The following is a 20,243-nucleotide window of genomic DNA, read 5'->3' as shown; positions in this document are numbered from 1 at the left end:
ATATATTTTATATATTTAATATGAGATAATTAGATGTTATGCACTTGATAATGGAGTTTTTTTCTTATTTTAAATGTGAATTGCATTATTCCACTGGCAAATTGTCTCACTTACCTCCCAAAACAAGAGAAAATACACTCGTTTCATATTTTGCAGTATGCTGGTAACGTTACAAAAGGTGTGAATACTTTTTCTCACCTCTGTAATATCTGGCATGAGTCCTGAAAAAAAAAGCTTCACTTCCTTGCAAAGTGCAAACTCAGCCCAAACGTCTAACACATCCCCTCCCAAAAACTGTGATTAATAGCAATCTGGGGAGAGGCAACCACAAAACGGCAAAGATTATGTGGAATGAAAAAAAACAGGCAAAATACAGACGTCAAGGAGCACTCTGACTGACTTTTAGGAGTTGTGGGAGGCTCGGATCCCAGGTTGCATTACACTGAGAGCGGATTCATTGCAGGCTAATCTAAACATTACATAATAGCTCTTCAGACTAGTTTAAAGGCAGATAGGAGTGTTTACACAGATGCAGCAACGTAATCTGCAATAGAGGTTGACTCCGATGTGACTGCGTGTTAAATCATTTAAAAAGAGGAATGAGATATTTCTAAAAGAACTTAGAATATAACTACTTCAAAAAGAAAAATGAAAAAAGCCCGTCTGGTCATTTGATTAGTACATTTAAGAACGTCTGAATAGCTCATAACTGCCAGTGCACTTTGGAGGAAAGGGCACTCGGTGGTCTGACTGTAAATATCTGTCCCTTGCGACAAAGTAAAACAATGCTTCTTGCTGCATGAGGAAGAATTTAGAGGGAAACTTCATACTGGACTTCATTGTGTTCCAGATCCTGGCATTGTGGGACGTTGATGTTTGCTCTACCCACAACACAAACCGACTATGCCGCTTTTGTTTTCGTTAGAGCAAAAGTCAGCTCCGAGGAGTGCCGTTCGGATCCCTAGAGAACAGACGGGAGCTCTCAAATAACAACCTTTGGCGGGAAAAAAGACTAACAGTATGAAAAAACGCACCACAGCGTTTATTTATGTTCAGGGCTTTTCTTAGAAATCTTTCTGGTAACTATTCCTGTGCTGCTGAACTAAAATATTACTGTGACATTTTATGAAACTGACATCCTTCAGTTTAGGTTTGCTTTGCATCATATTCATAGCTATATTCACTTTTTCTTTATCAAAACATGGATCTGGATGTAAGAAGATGCTAAATAAAAAAAAAAGAAAACCCTACTGCTTTCTAAAGACGTGATGCTTCCTCAACTCGCTCAACGTTCGGCCATCCATGAAAGAAACAACCACCATCTCCACAAATGATGTGCCGTAAAGTGTTCTCTCTAACTTCTGGAAGCAGCAAATTCATTGCAGATGTTGCTGGATGAGGCATGATGAAACCTAACTGTGGTACTGCCCTGACTCTTCTTTTCCCTGAAGTTGATAATAATCTGGATTTCTAGAGGTTTATGAAAGGAATAGTTCAAACTCTGTTCTGCTAAATCAAAATATTGGGTAGTTGAGCTTTTAGACGCTGGTTTTTAGGCTAAATCCTGTCGGTCCATCAAAGTCCTTTAATACTTATTGAAAATGTGGCTGTTTTACCGTCTTATCTGTAGACGTTTTACAATCTAAAAATTGCAGCTTTTCACCTTTCATTTTTCAACCAAATATAGACGTCATTTGGGGCGTAAATCTTGTAGTCTTTTCAACCAATTTTTGTTTCGGTGGGTATGTAGATACATTTTACAGATTTTGCTCTGAGCATTTGTTGAGTCACACACTTAAAACCACACACACTGGGAAAAGGATCTAAAAATAAGTAGAAATGTCTTAAATTAAGTGTATTTACGCTTAATTTGAGTAGGTACATGAGATAGTTTGCCAATGGAATGAGTATTTTTGCTCTTAAAATAAGAAAATTTGATAAAATGCACCTGAAATAAGACAATGCAATTGTGTTTTCTTATTGTAAGTGTAAATTGTCTTGTTCCATTGGCAAAATCTCTCTTTTACCTTCTAAATCCAAGAACAAATACACTTATTTTAAGAAAAAACAACTTATCTAGATTTCGATTTTTTTCCAGTGCACCAACTTGGTGTTCGTTGTAAATAACTGAAGATTTTTCTGTAAATGATCATAATCCGTCTGCAGAGTCAACGGCAGAATGCAAACTAATGTTTAGAGTCTCCACTTGCTCATCCAGGGGCAGCAAATCCTGCAAAGTCAATGACTGGATGCAATAAGCTGCTTTTTCTTAGATGATTTTTAACCGAATAGACTTGATGATCTGATTGTATCTGCTAATTGTCATGAGATCGCATGTGTAGTGAATTGGAGTTATAGAAATAAACAGATTTAAGGGACAACAAAAACTCCTCAGAGTCTGCTGGTCTGCTGGATGTAAGCAACATTTTTATTGGTCTGCTGGATGTTGGCAACATTTTTATTGGTCTATTGGATGTTTGCAACATTTCTATTGGTCAGCTAGGTGTTAGCAACATTTGTATTGGTCAGCTGGGTGTTAGCAACATTTTTATTGGTCTGCTGGATGTTAGCAACATTTCTATTGGTCAGCTGGGTGTTAGCAACATTTCTATTGGTCAGCTGGATGTTAGCAACATTTTTATTGGTCTGCTGGATGTTAGCAACATTTCTATTGGTCAGCTGGGTGTTAGCAACATTTCTATTGGTCAGCTGGATGTTAGCAACATTTTTATTGGTCTGCTGGATGTTAGCAACATTTCTATTGGTCAGCTGGATGTTAGCAACATTTCTATTGCTCTGCTGGGTGTTAGCAACATTTTTATTGGTCTGCTGGATGTTAGCAACATTTCTATTGGTCAGCTGGATGTTAGCAACATTTCTATTGGTCAGCTGGGTGTTAGCAACATTTCTATTGGTCAGCTGGGTGTTAGCAACATTTCTATTGCTCTGCTGGATGTTAGCAACATTTCTATTGGTCAGCTGGATGTTAGCAACATTTCTATTGGTCAGCTGGATGTTAGCAACATTTCTATTGGTCTGCTGGATGTTAGCAACATTTCTATTGGTCTGCTGGATGTTAGCAACATTTCTATTGGTCAGCTGGATGTTAGCAACATTTCTATTGGTCTGCTGGATGTTAGCAACATTTCTATTGGTCTGCTGGATGTAAGCAACATTTCTATTGGTCAGCTGGATGTAAGCAACATTTCTATTGGTCAGCTGGATGTAAGCAACATTTTTATTGGTCTATTGGATGTTAGCAACATTTTTAATGGTCTGCTGGATGTTAGCAACATTTCTATTGGTCTGATGGATGTTAGCAACATTTCTATTGGTCTGCTGGATGTTAGCACCATTTCTATTGGTCAGCTGGGTGTTAGCAACATTTCTATTGGTCTATTGGATGTTAGCAACATTTCTATTGGTCAGCTGGGTGTTAGCAACATTTCTATTGGTCTATTGGATGTTAGCAACATTTCTATTGGTCAGCTGGGTGTTAGCAACATTTCTATTGGTCATCTGGGTGTTAGCAACATTTCGATTGGTCTGCTGGATGTTAGCAACATTTCTATTTGTCTGCTGGATGTAAGCAAATTTTTGTATTGGTCTATTGGATATTAGCAACATTTCTATTGGTCAGCTGTGTGTAAGCAACATTTTTATTGGTCTATTGGATGTTAGCAACATTTCTATTGGTCTGCTGGATCTTAGCAACATTTCTAGAATGCAATTCGTAAAAACTGAAAAGCTGTTATAGATTCTGCCTGTAGTTTAGCATATAACATGGCCAATTTAACAGGACAGCTATAGATTTAGAAGACAGAGCTGAGATGATTTAGTCCATATACATAATAGGCAAAGAAGCACCCTGTATCACACACTGGAAACCAGCTTAAAAACTGTGTGGGTGCATTATTTGTAAAACCTTTAAATTAAAAGACAACCAAGTCAATTGAGACAGTTTCAATGTCAATATTTTTTCTTGAATGTCAAGAATGGATAAAAAGGGAAAAAAATATATTTGAGTCTGGACCGTTGTGCAATAATAATAAAATAATCAAAAGCAGGATGTGTAATAATTGGTTTTACATGGTTTCTATGATTTTTAGAGCAAACTCACCTGCAGACGTCAGGCAGCATAATGCCAGAAGCATCGAAGGGATGCCGGATCTTTGGGCCATCTTTTCTGTTTTTTCCTGCAGCCTCCAGTAGGATGTAGGTGGGTGAGCTGCACAGCTTTCTCTCTGTTTCACGAAGATTTTCCTCCTGTAAATAGGTCTACAGGAAGTCACCTTCAAGCTCCAGCTGCAAAGTGAACAAAATAAAAAAAAAAAAAAGGTGTCAAACAGGGAAAAAATTCAAACCTTAGAATGAACAAACAGCGGGGGGAACCAGGCATTGCTTTGTCTATGCGGCGGGAGCGCTGAGATGAGACAAGAGCAGCAACCGGTTTGCAGACTGAGGGATTAATTTGGGGGGTTAATTGGGGGTAACACACGCTTCAAAGGGCCATGCTGGAAACAACTCTGTTGCAGGTCAGAGTGTGTAAAAAGTGCAGGAGTCACTTAATTGGTGGGTGTTAAACTCTCTGCAATACACCACGGATTATAAACACACTTTAATTTACAGCGTCCGGAAACACAGCGACCTGCCAGTGGGGTCTTAAAGCAAGCAGCTCAGAACAACCACACAAATCAACACCGATTTCCCTGAAACTTTTACTTTCTTAAGTTAAACCTGAAACCATAGGACGAACATTCAGTGTTTCTGCACATATAAACAAATCAAACAAGTACTTATGATGCATTATAATACAGCAAACTACTTCAGTGGGCCACAGTAAGAACTGAAACTGAAAAACATTATGCAATAAACATAACATATCCAGTTATTCACCAACATTATAATAAACGCAGCTAAGCAAAAGTAAAGAGACAGAGAATTGCAGGTAAATTGAACATCACCGCGGTTTTTAGCTCATCATCCTGATGTCATGCAGCCCTTTTTAAAATAATGAGTATATGTTGGAATGCTTCCAAAGCAAAAATAATCTCAACGCATTTACTTTGCAATACCTGGTTCTGTTAAAAAATATTATATTTATCCCAGTTACGCAGAAATTCAGGCTGCTACACTTTTTTTTTTCATGAGTGACATCTGGGTCCCCTCCCACTAGGGGTCAAGCTCATTTCAGCACCTATGCTGGTTAAACTGAAAGTTTGAAATCTCTTTGTTAATACTATAAGTTGTTGATAACCTGAGAGTGTGAGTAAAGGAGACATGAACGTTCAGAACGCAGACAAACATCCATCCATCCATTATCTGACACGCTTGTCCCGAGTGGGGTCGCAAGGGGTGCTGGTGCCTATCGGGCGAGAGGCGGGGTACATCCTGGACAGGTCGCCAGGTCGCCTGGACAGGTCGCCATCGCAGGGCAACACAGAGACACACAGGACAAACAATCATTCACGCACTAAGGACAATTTAGAAAAGCCAATTAATGGCAACTACACAGTCCAATTAATTATTAAATTGGACTGTGGGAGGAAGCCGGAGTACCCGGAGAGAACTCACGCATCGAACCCAGAACCTTCTTGCTGCAAAGCAGGAGTGCTACCCACTGCGCCACTGAGCAGACAAACATTTCTGATCCAAATGTATCCAATTTAGGTCCACATATGGAAGTGGGACATCTCTGATTCATTTTGGAGGGGAAAAGGCTTCTACTGCCATCAAAAAGTCGGATACATGCGAGAGACAAAACGATCTGATTTGAGTCACACTTTCCTGCAGTTTTTCTTTTCTTTCAGTGTTCCTCTTCCAGTCTGGTTCGTTAGATTGCTGCAGTATTGCTGCGTAGGTCCAAAATACAGGGGTCGACCTCGGTCGGAGCTACGCAAACACAGTTGAACTGACCAGCCCCATACGTTCTAGGGATGGAACGGTTTATGAAAACCGTCCGAACCGTTCGGTTCGACTGTCTCGGTTCGGTTCGCGTGTGTTGCGTTCGGTTCATGCGCTGCTCCTTTTTCTCATAGGCGAAGCGATTACACTCCAGAGCAGAAGGTGGCGGTACTGCGACCAAAGCCAACCACCAGTAGTAAACAAGAAGAAGAAGAAGCGAAGCAGCGTAGCCGGGTGTAGCGGAAAAAATAAGTTGTTGTGGAGAATTGTGTGAACCAAACCGTGGATTTTGTGAACTGTTCCACCCCTAATTCAATTTCTCCTCAGATATGACTCTAAGGCTACCTTCATACAGCAGCTTGAAGTGACCTAAATCCGTTTTTTTTGTCCATATGCGACCTGGATCTGATCTTTTCATGACAGTTTGCCCAACACAGATCCGAGTTCTTCCAATGCGACCCAGGCCACTTGGCTATGTGGTCCTGAATCCGATACGAATCTGATCTTTTCTACTGCGTCCTGTGTCTGAACAGCCAGATCGCATTCATCCAACCTGTACGCCATTAATACCCGACAAAGGTCACTATTCTGCGTCTTGCTACACAGAAGTGGCAAGAAAAACGGCAACCATGGTGGATGACAATGCCGAGAGTAGTATTTATGTTTAACCATATTGAAAAGATTGCGATTTTAAGGTTGCGAAAGATCGCTAGATGCGCTCCAGCACTACCATCCATGTTTACGTCAGTAAACACAGAGCACACTGACTTGTGACATCATTACGTCCTCTAGTAGGCATGCAGGACACTTGCATTGTATTAATGCAGGTTACACAAGAGATAACATACAAGTCGCATAAATTTGGAAATGTAAACCGCAACGCAAAAAAATCGGATTTTACAAAAAAATCGGAATTGAGCGTTAAGGCCTGCAATGTAAACGTAGCCTTAATAGTGTCAGGCGTTCAGGCCTCATACCCACTTGTCCCTTCTTGTCCTTTAGGTGGCGTTAATAAACTTGTAGTGGGTTTATCGCACAGAGAAACAAAGAGAGAACTGCAGCTAACACTAAAATCCATGCATGTGATTAGAAGTAAGCATTTTTCCACCCAACAGTAACAGTTATGTTATGCAAAAAGGGAGTCTGGACAAGCACATTTTCACGATCATGAAAACACTGAAACCACGGAGTGAAACATCAACATGCTTGTGGTTGGTGGAGAGGAATATCCAACTAAAACCGCAATACTGGGTCAAAAAAATATCTAAATTTTAAAAGTTGTTCAGCCCTAAATCCTCTTTTTGCCTTTCCAATACATCCGAGGTCTAATACCATAAAAAATCGTAGCTTTTTAAAAAAAATTTTATGAATCTTAAAAATTCTAAAGCATCATGAAAACCTGTTTAGTTTTTCAAAATTTTTAAAGAGATCCTATAAGGACAGAAAGGCAGTCAGCATGTCTTTAAAATCGTTAAATACTCTTACCTTTTTTATGTTTTTTGCTCTCACAACCGAAAGCATTTCTTAACAAACGTGTTCCAGAGAGGAAGTCATACGAGAGATCCCTATTTCCTTCATGCAAACAGAACCGTATCTGTAACCACTGCGATGTAAAATCCTTGTGCACAAAACGCTGAAGCAGCAGTCACATTTGTTCACAGCTTAAAGGCTGTGTCTTTGACCAGAATGAAAGGCAGTGAAGAGGAGGCACATGTTCACATGTGTGCACAGCCGTGAACCATACAGTGTGCATGGGAAGTGATGCACTGAGTGGTTAGATGCATCACTTTGCAAAGCGAGCAGCGTTCACAGGACAAAAGGGCCTTTCACTGTGTGAAGTCGTTTTGGAAGATCTTGACAAATATTACACGTTTAACTCATCAGGGAGGATTACAGTCCTCTGTTTGATTTAGGCTCCTCCTCGACATTCACCTCCCCGCTAACTAAACAGAGTTCGACTGTGCTGCAATACCTTTTGGGAAGCAAAGACCAAATCAAAGGCAAATTACTTTCATGTTCTTCTCTTCTGCGGCATTTGAGATTAGAGACAAGCTGGCCCTGCTTTATACTGTTATATTCAAAGATTTACACAGGCTTCCTTTGTTGTTTTAACTCATTTGGAGAAAAATGTAGAGCTTTTACCACAAAAGCTTTTCACTAAGAAGCTGTTTCTTGTTTGGGGCCCATCTTTGCCTGAAGAAAATCTTGGAAGGAGCAGCAGAACATGGAGAGCCCTGAAGGAAGGTTCTCTGAAATCCAGCTACATACTTGTGGTGGTTTCTGCGTTAAAGCCCTGGCTTACATCTGTCATCATGACTGCTTTCTGTGCACTGTGTTGCTATAGTAACAAAGCACAGGCATATCTTCAGAAAGCTTCAACTGTGTGGGTTACATATTGCATTTGTACGACTACCATACTAATCAGAAACAAGCTTGTTTTTTGGCCGCCTGCGGCATATAACAACAATTCTTTCTGTTGCTCTTAAAGTCGTACAAAATGAGCTTTACATCTGTAAAGTCGTCTGTCGTCCGGCTAAATTCAGCAGGTTCTTAATGCCGATCAACTGATAGCGGTAAAGCCGGGCGATATTTTCAATTGTTGCACGCAGCTACAGCTCACTAGCCTGACGTAGTCCTACTCAATTCTAGTCAGAATGAGTCTGATGCTGCTCCATAGAGCTGTGATTATGGGGCGTGTTTCGAACGAACCAGGAAAAAAAATGCCTCTGCACTCAATTGGACAGACCTACAACCAATAAGAGCAACGGAGTGCGTGACGTATGTTAAGCGACGCATAGTTGTTGTCAACAAAAATCAAAGCGTGCAGTTGCACGCCTAGAATAAGAAGATGAGCCTTGATTGCGTTTCTCTGTTCCTCTATTAAAATTAATTTGCTGTCGATATCTTCTAGAACAGACCTAATAGCAGAATCTACTCACCTCAACTCTCCAGCGGCAGCCATTGTTGTTGTCACCCAAGCGCGCTTTGGTGACGTGGTTGATTACGTTACTGTTGACCATCTGTCCATCATCGTATAAAGCCCGCCCTGACAATTTGATTGGCCCGCCAGATATTGTGCTAGCATACTCGCGCTACTATTGAGCAATGCCAGACCGAACTTCCCGACCTGAAACGTGTGGGCGGGACTAAGTTCGGAATGGCACCCAGGCTAACAGCTCACACTGTACGACGAAACTGCAGGGTTTAAAAGTTCGCAGCTCACGATGTTTGTTCTCTGATGCGATCTACCTGCTCATACTGAACGTCTAAAAACCAGGTGGGACTCAGCTCCGCAGTGAGATAGCGCTACTGGGACTCATCTATATGGAAGCCAAATGAGCAGAAGAGTAATATGAAGCTCACTAATGTGAAATGCGCTGCCTTGGCAATTTGTGCAATTTTGTGCTGAAAGCCCTAAAAATAAAAGGCGACAACATATTTGGACAAAGACATGGCTGAGCAAACATGGCTACTACGGTCTGTCAGTTTTACAGGAATAACTCCATTTCGCTCACACCCCCACTATGCTTCTGTGTTTTAATCTGAGAGGAAGAAGAAGAAGAAAATTTGTTTGCGCACTGAGCGATTTGCCCACGGCTACCTTACGAAGGCCGGCTGAATTTCAAACGTTTGACTATCTTTATTTTATTTTTTTTCTTACTTGCTTTGATTCTGTTTTATCTTCCTGTATTTTATTCGTGTAAAGCACTTTGCATGTCTTTGTACTGAATTGTGCTATACAAATAAATTTGCCTTGCCTTGCCTTTCTCCCGACCTTACGATTCCTGATCGGGCGGTGGTGGTAAGATGCTGATCGCCCATCTTTAATTCAATTCAATTCTGTTTATTTATATAGCGCAGAGCCTGGTTCTGCTGGAGGTTTCTTCCTGTTAAAAGGGAGTTTTTCCTCTCCACTGTCGCTACAAGCACGCTTAGTGTGAGGGATTGCCTTTGAGTCAATGAGTCGATGCAATCAACTGGTTTTCCCTAGATAGAAAACTTTGAATCAGTTTCACTGGATGATCTGGTAAACTGGAAAGTGCCTTAATCCTGTAATGCCAAATGTATCATATTTGATACATACGGTTTCTGAAATGTTTTGCGTCTGACACCTTTTGCATAATTTAATCATAAAAACTTTACTTAAAATCCTATTGTACACAATCAGATATACCTGATAACAGAGGGCAGAAGACTACACAAAAAATAATCTTGACTTATCGCATAGAAATAAATTACTGAAATCAAAAATGTATTTCTGTTTTTTCTTTTTACATATTTTGTTAAAAGGCCAAATAAGGACTTCAAACCAAAAAAGAGTAATTTTCTGTTTTGTTTTATTCTTGGATCGGGCTTTAAAGGGTTAAGATGACGTGTTTTGAATCGGCGCTTTAGAAATAAACTGAATTTAATTGAATTTAAAAAGGAATTGTAAGGGACCAGCCAAGGGCCCAACGAGGAAAGGGGGGAATTTTTGAATGACTATTACTGTATAAAGCAAGACTGAACTAAGGTTTGACATATTGAGGGTGTCATGTTATTGATTCTGCACAAATAAAATGTCCACGCATACGGAGTCATTTACTTGTGTGTGTTTTATATAAAACTGCTCATATGAGTTTTTTTATTATGTGTTTGCATTTTGGCAGAACTCTGGCTTCTTAATTACTCTTACTTCTTTTTATCCCAGCAGCTCTGTGTCTGTGCAGGACTGTAAGCACTAAAAATCCACACACCTACATCTGCAATGAGTAATTGATTTACTAAATGTCAAATTATTAATCTTTCATAATCCTAATGTTGCAAAAGGCCTATTTTTATGTATCTAACTGATAACTGTTCAGTAAAAGTAAACAAACCAATAATCTGATCAGGTTTATGGCAGTTTTTTCTTCTCTAACATGTCTGCGCTACATTTTTACAAAACACTAACAATAATCTTTAAAACAGAGTCATTTTTTATTTAGATCTGGATATATCTGTATATATTTTAGGAATAATTCCTACGGACATGATCAATAAAGACAATAAATACTTGATTAGGGTCATGCTTCTGATCGCGACGAAGTGTATAACATATGCATGGCTAAGGCCACAACCTCCTAGTATCAGAGTGGAGAGATAGAATTAGAAAAGTCTACATTACGGAAAAAAAACAACATTAAGACCACAATTTAAGCTGGAGACCTTTGAAACTAAGTGGAAACCTATAGCTAAATTCATATTGGGAACTTGACGCCTCTTAAATCTGTTTTCCCAGTGTGCCTACTGTTGTACGTTTCACCGTAATCATTGTGACTAATAAGTCAATGGATGTTGTTCATGAATATGGGTTTCTCTTAATTGGGCTAATGTCTATCTGAAGGAAATGCATCTTTATTTGTCGTTTTTGGAGGTTCTTTTTGTTATTTTATAACTGCTAACGGAGCTGCAATAGACTGTATGCCTGATGTAAATGAAAGGTCTAAAATAATCTATAAAAAGATGTTAAGATGTGAATTGTGAGATGTGACAAGGGTGGATATATGTATGTGTTGATATAAAAATTGTTATTGAAAGTTAAAAGTAAAAAAAAAAAAAAAAACAGAGTAATTTTTTTTTCTGTAATGAGACATCGCTGCACTGTGGTAAACTGACACGAACGAGCAGCATTGTTAGAAACAACTGCTCCCTTGAACGTCTCGTCTGGTTTTTTCCTTGCATGTAAAATGACAGCGTGAATGTGGGTTACAGCAAGTAGGTACTTTACGTGGTAGTAGAAAGTTAAAAAAAAATTATTTGACAGAGTAGCCACACACCGCATGGCTCTATTCAATGCTATTAGGGGTCTGCAGAAAATATGCCCCAAAAACCTGACAGCCACCAGAAGTTGCAGCTCAGTTGCTGCTGTCAAATTCACATTTTATTCCTCGTTTTGAGTCCAACCATAGACAGAGATATACAGGCAGAAAACTGATTGTATCTGTCTTTTCCTGTCAACACATCTTTCTTCTCACAACACATTTTTTTACCTTCTGTTCACGAATTACCAAAAACAACCGTTATTTAGTGGATAAATAGCAGCATGCTACATCCTACCTGCTGTAGCATTAATATGCAAACTGACAGATGATTCTCATCTTTTCTTATATTATGACAAAACAAGACTTCAATGAAATTACAGATTCCGATTCATCCCAACCCACCCTAAGAGTCCTTCACATTGACTTAGTAGAATCTAGGGGTGGAACTGTTCACAAAATCCACGGTTCGGTTCGGTTCATGGTTTTCGGTTTGGTTCGGTATAAGTTGATTTTTACACTGAAATCCCTTAAAAATTAATGAAAAAGTCGAAAAAAATTTATGAATTGTAATTATTTTTAATGATCCGCGGAAACCCTGCTTCATTTCCTCATGTTTTGCTGCTTTGAATTTAATCATGTCGCGCATGCCCTCTACCATCTCCAAGGAACTCAGAGCAGAGCGGACGGGAGCCACAGCGGGGGCTGTAGGCTTTGCTTTGAGCAGCCGGTCTGGAGCGCAGCGGGGCGGAGCGCTGACGGAGTATGAGGGATTTCGGGGTTAGCATGACATGTTGGTCATGTTGCTGTTAGCATAAACAAAACGTGTTGCACAATGTTTGCACACTGTTGCACTTTTATCCACCACTTTCTTTCCGCCGTCATCGTAGGTCACTCTAAATGCAAAGTGGTCCTATACAGCAGACCTATAAAGTGCTGCTGGCGCGTCTTCCAACTCCTGTTCTTTCCCACTCGCCATACCCACACAATTCTCCACAACTGATTCTTTTCTGCTACACCCGGCTACGCTGCTTTGCTTCTCACGCGAACCGAACCGAGACAGTCGAACCAAACGGTTCTGACGGTTTTCATGAACCGTCCCATCCCTAGTAGAATCTGCAACGGTTAGAACCCGATTCCACCCTTGATCATACTGTCTTTAATTAGTCTGATCAGATTCAAGGATGTTCAAAAAATCATGGATTTAAAACCCAAATGTCCAAAATCCTTACTTTTCCAGAGGAGTTCTTTCTGGCAGCCCTGTATAATGCAGCCCCTTCCCCACCTCACTGCAGGTCAACTCAGTGAACCAGCAGTCCCCCTTATTAAGCTGTGTTAAAAACAGTTAGCGGGGTACGAGCAACATGACTGTAAAGCAACCAGCTGCAGGCTAGTTGGACAAAACTAACAAGAAAAAAAATATCCACTTGGTTTGGATAAATAATTTCAGAAAAAAAAATATAATGAAACTGAAAAGAAAAAAAGAAATGATTTAATAGGAAAATTAACAGGGTTTCTGAAAGTTTTTTTAAATAATTAACAATCACATAACATACTTATAATAAGTCAAATAGCTCAAAGCAGTAACAAGCGTTCAGTTCTGGTCGATTTTGGCAAAAGCTGTAATGTTTTGCCTGGAAGAAGACAACATTTCCCTTGAGGACCAGTGTGGTAAAAACCACAGTGTGGTAAAATCCAAATCTCCTACTCGCCTGCAGTCTTATTGAACTTCATTTCAGTTTCCAGTTCAGCCACACACACACACCTCACACGGCTCATTAGCGGCTGCTGCGCTGACGAGTTTGTACCATGCAACACGTAAATATAATGTTATGTTTGATCAGTTCACACTAAACACACATATGATCCATGCAGGAATGCACCTGAGTATCAGCCTGCACAATCTGCATGCAGAAGGAACAGGTAGAGGATAGCATAGGTTTCAAGGGGGGGGGATTAGATCGTAGGGAACCCTTTATAGCAGGGATCTTCAATGTTTTCCAGGCCATGGACCCCCAAAATGATGACAAGATGGCGCAGGGACCCCCTAATTATATATATTGTATGAAATTGTGTGCTATCAAACTGGTCTTATAGTCTCTCTATTACAGATGGAATAATGTAAGGAAAGTAATCCCTCCCTGGGATTATTAAAGTATTTCTGATTCCTGGTTGTTCGGACAGGTGTTGTGAATGAAACGGTCCCCAGCTTGAAAGAGCTCCTGTGTGTCGCTGAATGTGTGCGTTGATGACTGAAAGACATCTGCCTCCATTTATCTGTTTACTTCAGTGTGTTGAATTCATTATTTAAAGACTTTTAAATATTTCAATTAGTGGGAAAAAAAATTGCAGTGGGGAATATCAAAAAAGTCTAATCAGCAAAAACTTTCACGACCCCCATGCAGTACCTCCGCGGACCCCCTAGGGGTCGCGGACCCCCTGTTGAAGACCTCCGCTTTATAGGGCAAGTTGCATCGACCTTACAAATGGAACCCCCCCCCCCCGTCCCTCAGTGAGGTCTAGAAGCACAGGATCTATATCCAGCCATTCAGCAAAGGTCCTGCTACATGGATGTAGATTTTATTTTGGCATTTGACCAATCAAATGAGCCCTTGAATGATAGATTACCTACTGGAAATTAAGTTGAAAAAAAAAAAGTTAACAAGTCAAGAACAAAACGTAAAATGCTAATTGAAAAGATAAAAAGTAAAGTTAAAAAGTTAATAATCCTGGTTAAGAATTATATTTGGCTTTGTATCCTAAAAATGCAAATGCCAGCATCAGCATTAATGCATCTAAGGTTATGTTGTACCAAAAAAAAAAAGTTTCTTACACTCTCAGATTTTTTTTAATGAATTTCTTATAGAAGCACTTTTGTTATTTTTCTTTATATATTCGGGCAAATTGGCGTTTCTTGTGTAGAATGTAAATATCTGGCTGGCTTGCCAAATATAGAAGCAGTTGTTATTACATTGTGGTAAATATTTCCCATCAAAATATCCATATTTCTTGAATGTTACAAAGGTAATAAAGTTTTGTCCTGGATTCCAATAACACTATTAGCTTATTCAGCTGGAGCTATAATCATAAACTCAACCAGAGTCTCAACAAAGACATAAATTTATTTAAAATTCCATAGTAAAACATAACGAGCTTGTTAAGGCTTAACCTTTAAACAATTTTAAGACCTTGCAGACTTTAACTTCCCTGATTGTTGGATCTTATCTTGTTTTGTTTTTTGTTTTTTTTTGGGGGGGGTGATACCATCTATATAAGCACATATAAAGTACTACTTTGTTTTTTTGTGAAATCCTGCTGTGGAATGACATATACCTTCTTAGATGGAGAGGAAAAAGGAACAGCAGTGGACTATGACAACACATCAAACACATCTCTACAATCCAAAAAAGTGCATTAATTGTTAGAATTACAGCCACACACACATTTCACACACGGCTCATCCGCAGCTGCTGTGCTGAAGAGTTTGGTACCACGCTTTATCATATTTAGTTACTCTAACACAATTGTTTTATGTCCTACCCTGCTAACATGAAACAATTCTGTTAACTAAATATGATAAAGTAAATGCCAAAAATTGTTGCATTATTTCACGCAACACATAAATATAATGTAGCAGGAATGTGCCTGAGTATCAGCCCTGCACCATCTGCATGCAGAAGGAGCAGGTAGTGGATAGCATAGCTTTCAGGAGGAGAATTAGATTGCAGGGAGCCTGAAGGTCCAGCAATTGATTTAAAAAGCTGGAGCTATAGTAATAAAAAATTCAACCAAAGGCATCTCTACAAAGGCATAAATATATTTAAAATTCCACAATAAAACACAGGAAATGCTTCTTAATGCGCATCCTTTAAACAGTGGAATTAAAGTATTTGACTTTTTATGACTTTGCAGACTTTTTCTTTCTCTGATTGTTGGATCTTAGCTTGTTATTTATTTTTGGGGGGTTGACACCATCTCTATAAGCGCATATAAAGGAAGAATAACCCGTTTTTTGTTTTTTTTTCTGTCAGATCAAACACATGTCTACAATCCAAAAAATTGCATTAATTGGTTGAAACGTCACTTTCTTTATTAATAATCTGCAGTTTCATTCATGTTGTCACTTTTGACTCCAAACAGCCCCCCCCCCCCCCCCCTCCTGAATGCCACTCTAGGAAAACATTATCCTTATCTGAGTTTGGATTTGTTTTGGTTTTTAGGAACAAATACGGAAGAAAAAAGGACGTAAGAAAAAGTGCGTGAATCCTCCAGAATGCGTGAGAGAAGGAAGAGCTTCATCATGTCAGCACAGATGTTCAGCTGGAGTGAGAGCTAAAAAAACGGATTTAAATACAACTACTGGCAGATGAAGAGGGTTAAAGGATGTTTTATAGTTAGAAAGCTTTCTGTGTATAGTTTTAAAAAGTAAAAAAAAGAAAGAGAGAGAGAAAATGTATATGTCTAACCTAAAAGAAGAGCGGACGTACCATGAAGTCTTCTCAAAATGCCCTGAAAACTTGAAGGAAGTCGCTCCGGTTGATGTCAACTAAAAAAGTCCAAAAACATCAGAGTCCTTCTTCGTTTCTCGGCTTTACGCACAGAGCGGCGACCTTAGCGGAGAAAAGCGGCTGGTTTGGGGAAGCTGTCGCCTCACAACAATGCGGACAAACGCCCCGCAATGAAAGTTTTTAATCCGAGGAGCTTCTATCTGTGTTTTACTGCAGGGGCTTCATGGAGGGGCGGGGCCTGAGGGGAGGAGGAGGAGGACTGCGCGCGCGACAGAGAGAGAGAGAGAGAGAGGACTCCCCAAACCGCTCCTCGCGCGCAGGATGATCCAAAGAGCGCAATTAATGAGAAACAATTTATGTCATGAATTTGATTCAGATTAGAAATTTTAGGGGTTGATTTGTTGAACGCGCATGTGCGACAGGTTAGCATGTAAAACCTCAAACTTCCTGTCAAAGCTGCAATGTAGGTCAGACTGACTGCTGGAGGGCTTCTGCTACTTTATGAAGGTGGTATGACTGTGATCGCAGCTGCTGAGAGTGCAAACACAAGATAGTCACAGAGAATGATGCTCAGCAGCAGTGGCGGTTCTAGACCAAATGTACCAGGGGGGCCAGGAGGGGCCAGAGTGTTTTCATGGTGGAACAGAAAAGCGTGAATGTACGGAAGAGGATTAGGGCCACTGGAAAAAAAATGTTAACTGATTTTTAAATTTTATTTCAGTTTAATATGGGGGAAAAAGTCAGAATTCTGAATTTTTTCAGAATTTTGACTTTTTTCTCAGAATCCAGAGACTAGCTCTCTTGTTTTAATGACCTTCTGCTCCTCTAATAATGAGGGGACCCCTCGGGCACGTAAAAAGTTGCCTAATTCCGTCATTGTCCACCAATGTGTCACTGGCCCTCTCAAACAACTCACATCTTTGTCAGTGAAGCTGAGTGCTCCACATCTCTTCCTTCATGGTGCCCATCTACATTAAGATCCAAAATTCTGAGATTAAAGTCAGAATTCTGAGAAAAAAAGTCAGAATTCGGAGGGAAAAAAAAGTCAGAATTCTGACTTTTTCCCCATATTGAACTGAAATAAAATTTTAAAATCAGTTAACTTTTTTTCCAGTGGCCCTCATCCTCTTCCATATAAAGGGGATTCAAATAGGGATTTAAATATATTAAGACCGCTGCATGAAGTGAAATTTCTATTCAGTTGGGTTTAATTGATATTCTATGTCTTATTAGGTCAAAATACACTCAAAATTTACATATTTTTGACTTAATTTAAAGTCGTAGGGAAATCATATTTAAATGTCAAATCTTTCTGGCTTAATTAAAGCTACAGTGTGTAATAATTACAGGAATATACAGTCAGAAATGTAATATATTATACATAACTATGTTATTTATCATCATCTACGAGCTCAGCCCCTTAACCTTAATATTTGCGTTGCCTTAGAATTCGTTATTTATAATTACATAGGAGCGGGTCTCGCAGCCATGGAGGCAGAGATCTTTGCGCTACGGCAGCGCAGAGCCAACAAGCTAGTGATTGCGAGATCGCCAAAATGTCACAACGATATAGAAATAATAACGGGTATATTTATTATCTTAAGTCTACATGAAATCTATACCCTACACAGACTAATGAAATACTATCTGTAAAATGATCTATGTAAACAAACCTCATCACTTGAGAAGGTAGGTGATGCGGACGTAGTGGAAGACATTTTGTCCCGTAACGCTCGCCGTATTGTTGGGGGGGAGAAGCGGTGTGGGGGGGGGGGATGTTCATGTTGCTGCAGTCTGCAGTCTGACCGCTAGATGTCGCTAAAAGTTACACACTGTAGCTTTAAGTATGTTGTGACCCAGGTTTGATGATACAAAAAGGTGTAAGTCCATAAAGGCCGAAGATGGACCATGGACTTATTTTACGCAGGCAAAATAAAAATGTTCCAGGGAAACTCCTTTAGTTTTGTCAGTTTATTTTTTCCTCAGGCAAGCAAACAAAAAAAGACAAACAGTGAGCTCTCCTCGCAAAGCATTCCGGGATATATCTGCCTCCTCTATGGCCTTTCTTTTTTTCTTATGCACTACATAGACACTTATTCTCATATGACCCTCGGCCATTTTCAAAAAACCGCAGTGAGAAAGGTGAGCTTCAATGACTGGCTGGAACCATAGCTCACCACAGATATACGCCTGGAAGTGCGCAAGCGCAGTAAAAGAGCATGTAGAACGGCCTTCCATATAGGATGCCCTGAGCTATACTGACTTACCATAATGTAGAAAATACATGCAGTCTAGCCAGAAAAGCTGTTTTGTGATTGCAAACTACATTTCTTTCCAATAATAATTTTGTTTTTGCTGGCAAAAAAACATTAAATCCTCACTGTATTTTGTGTTCAATGACTCTTCAGCTGTTTCCATTTTTTTATGGTAGGCTTATAGCCCCCCTATTTCCACCGGAGACCAACCCAGTCTGTTTTTTTATTGCATGTCCTTCTCATTTTGAAGCATTCCCTGGATAACGAATGAAATTATTTGTCCCAGAGCAATTGTATTTTGTAATTGCATTGATGACAATTGATCCACCAACTTTTGTTCTTCTCAAAATGTATTAACCATTGTTATACAGCATAACAAATTTGAATTCAGATTTACAAATAGCAGCAATCTTTAAAATCTCTACTTTGAAAACCAGTTGGAAAACCAAATTAAAATGTTAAGTAAAAAAGTTGTTGATGCTTGGTTCAGGCTTTCTCCTATTACATGCACTAGTGCTGGTAGTATCAGGGGTTATTTGCATTACAATAGTGACAGTTAGCCAGGTGTGTCAAGACTCAGAACAGTATTCAGGCAAGACAGACAGTGGTATAACTTCAAAAGGAGATAATTAAAAACTGGTGGATCGGAGTAGCAGCAGCAAGGCGTCTATGGCATGAAACTCTGCAGGAGAGAAACACAGGCTAGTGACCATTAAAACCTAACAGAGGAAGATTATGAATGTGAGTCACTAACCTGGTTGACAAGTTCAGTCCATGCCCAGAGAACCAAGTAGGGTCCAGTCAGTGGCTGCCAACAAGATGGGGCCGCCCAGGATGTCCCAGTTGCAGCAGCCCCGGAGAACAAGAAGGAGTCCGAAGACAGTTCAGGCAAGCAGATCAGAACAGGAACAGGCAGGCTTAAGGGCTGGTTATACTCCTGCAGCAGTGTGTTTCAGTGAGCTTGACGCAGATATTTTTGATTTATGCTCAATATTGAAGCGTGGTCTGTGCTATATGCTGTGGGTCTAGATATGAGGAGGTGTGGGGGACAACGGAGGGACATGAGGGCAAAAAAGAGGGTCCCAGCGTTGTCGCACACCTCGCTCTTCTAGCTGGTCCAACTTCACGAGTTGTTTTCCACAATTTTGGTGATAAAAAGCAAACAAGCCGGCCTCCTGGCCACTAGCTAGAGAGAACAAGAATAATCTGGCCCTGATGACTTAAAGGCACACTATGCAACATTTTTCAGTTAATTAATGTGTTCCATAACGTTTTGGATGATTAAATGAGTCATTTCAGGTTGAACAAAGGTATTCTCGGCCGCCCTGGTGGTCTGTAGGGGAAATACTGCACTTGCAATTGCAGGAGCACCGACCCGCACCCACAGGCTCAAAGTCTCGCGAGAGTCGGTCTTGCTTCACGGCGAGAACTGCTACACCCCCCAGTTAAAAGCATGCTCGTTGCTAGCACAGTGGCGATATTTGTGCAGTTATGCTACGTTCACACCAGACGCAGCAAAAGCAGCAAAATCGCGTCTGCTGCTTCATTTTTGCTGCTTGTACCATTTAGTTCTGACGCGCGGCTGAAGCAGCTTTGCTGCTCTGGCTGCGCGGTGCAAAAGTGTGTCTGACGCGCGTTGGGCAGAGCTTCACTATCCTTTCTCTGCCTTGCAGCTATATTTGCTGTGATCAGTGGGAATAAAGTAGTTTTAATATGTTTTTAAGTGAGAAAGTACACCTGAAAACTTAATCAGTGCAGTCAGTTCATTCAGATTATCATCCTGCCTTACAATATTT

The 20,243-nt window shown here is 40.1% G+C and overlaps 1 protein-coding gene across 1 annotated transcript in view; it reads right to left on the bottom strand.

Moving 5' to 3' along the window:
- The window catches only part of tgfbr3 (transforming growth factor, beta receptor III), a 142,878-nt gene extending 126,455 nt beyond the window's left edge, over positions 1-16,423 (bottom strand). The window contains exons 1-2 of the mRNA XM_038273105.1: positions 16,172-16,423; positions 4,121-4,305 (exon numbers count right to left, since the gene is read on the bottom strand). Of these exons, the coding sequence (XP_038129033.1) occupies positions 4,121-4,181 (61 nt within the window). The 5' untranslated portion in view covers positions 4,182-4,305; positions 16,172-16,423. The remainder of the gene's footprint in view (positions 1-4,120; positions 4,306-16,171) is intronic.
- Between the last annotated feature and the right edge of the window lie 3,820 nt (positions 16,424-20,243).

The sequence above is a fragment of the Cyprinodon tularosa genome, unplaced genomic scaffold (assembly GCF_016077235.1).
Source record: "Cyprinodon tularosa strain WSP-4 unplaced genomic scaffold, ASM1607723v1 ctg858, whole genome shotgun sequence".
Taxonomy (NCBI): Eukaryota; Metazoa; Chordata; class Actinopteri; order Cyprinodontiformes; family Cyprinodontidae; genus Cyprinodon; species Cyprinodon tularosa.
The sequence above is the reverse complement of the archived record's forward strand: the minus strand, read 5'-3'. Positions and strand labels throughout refer to the sequence as shown.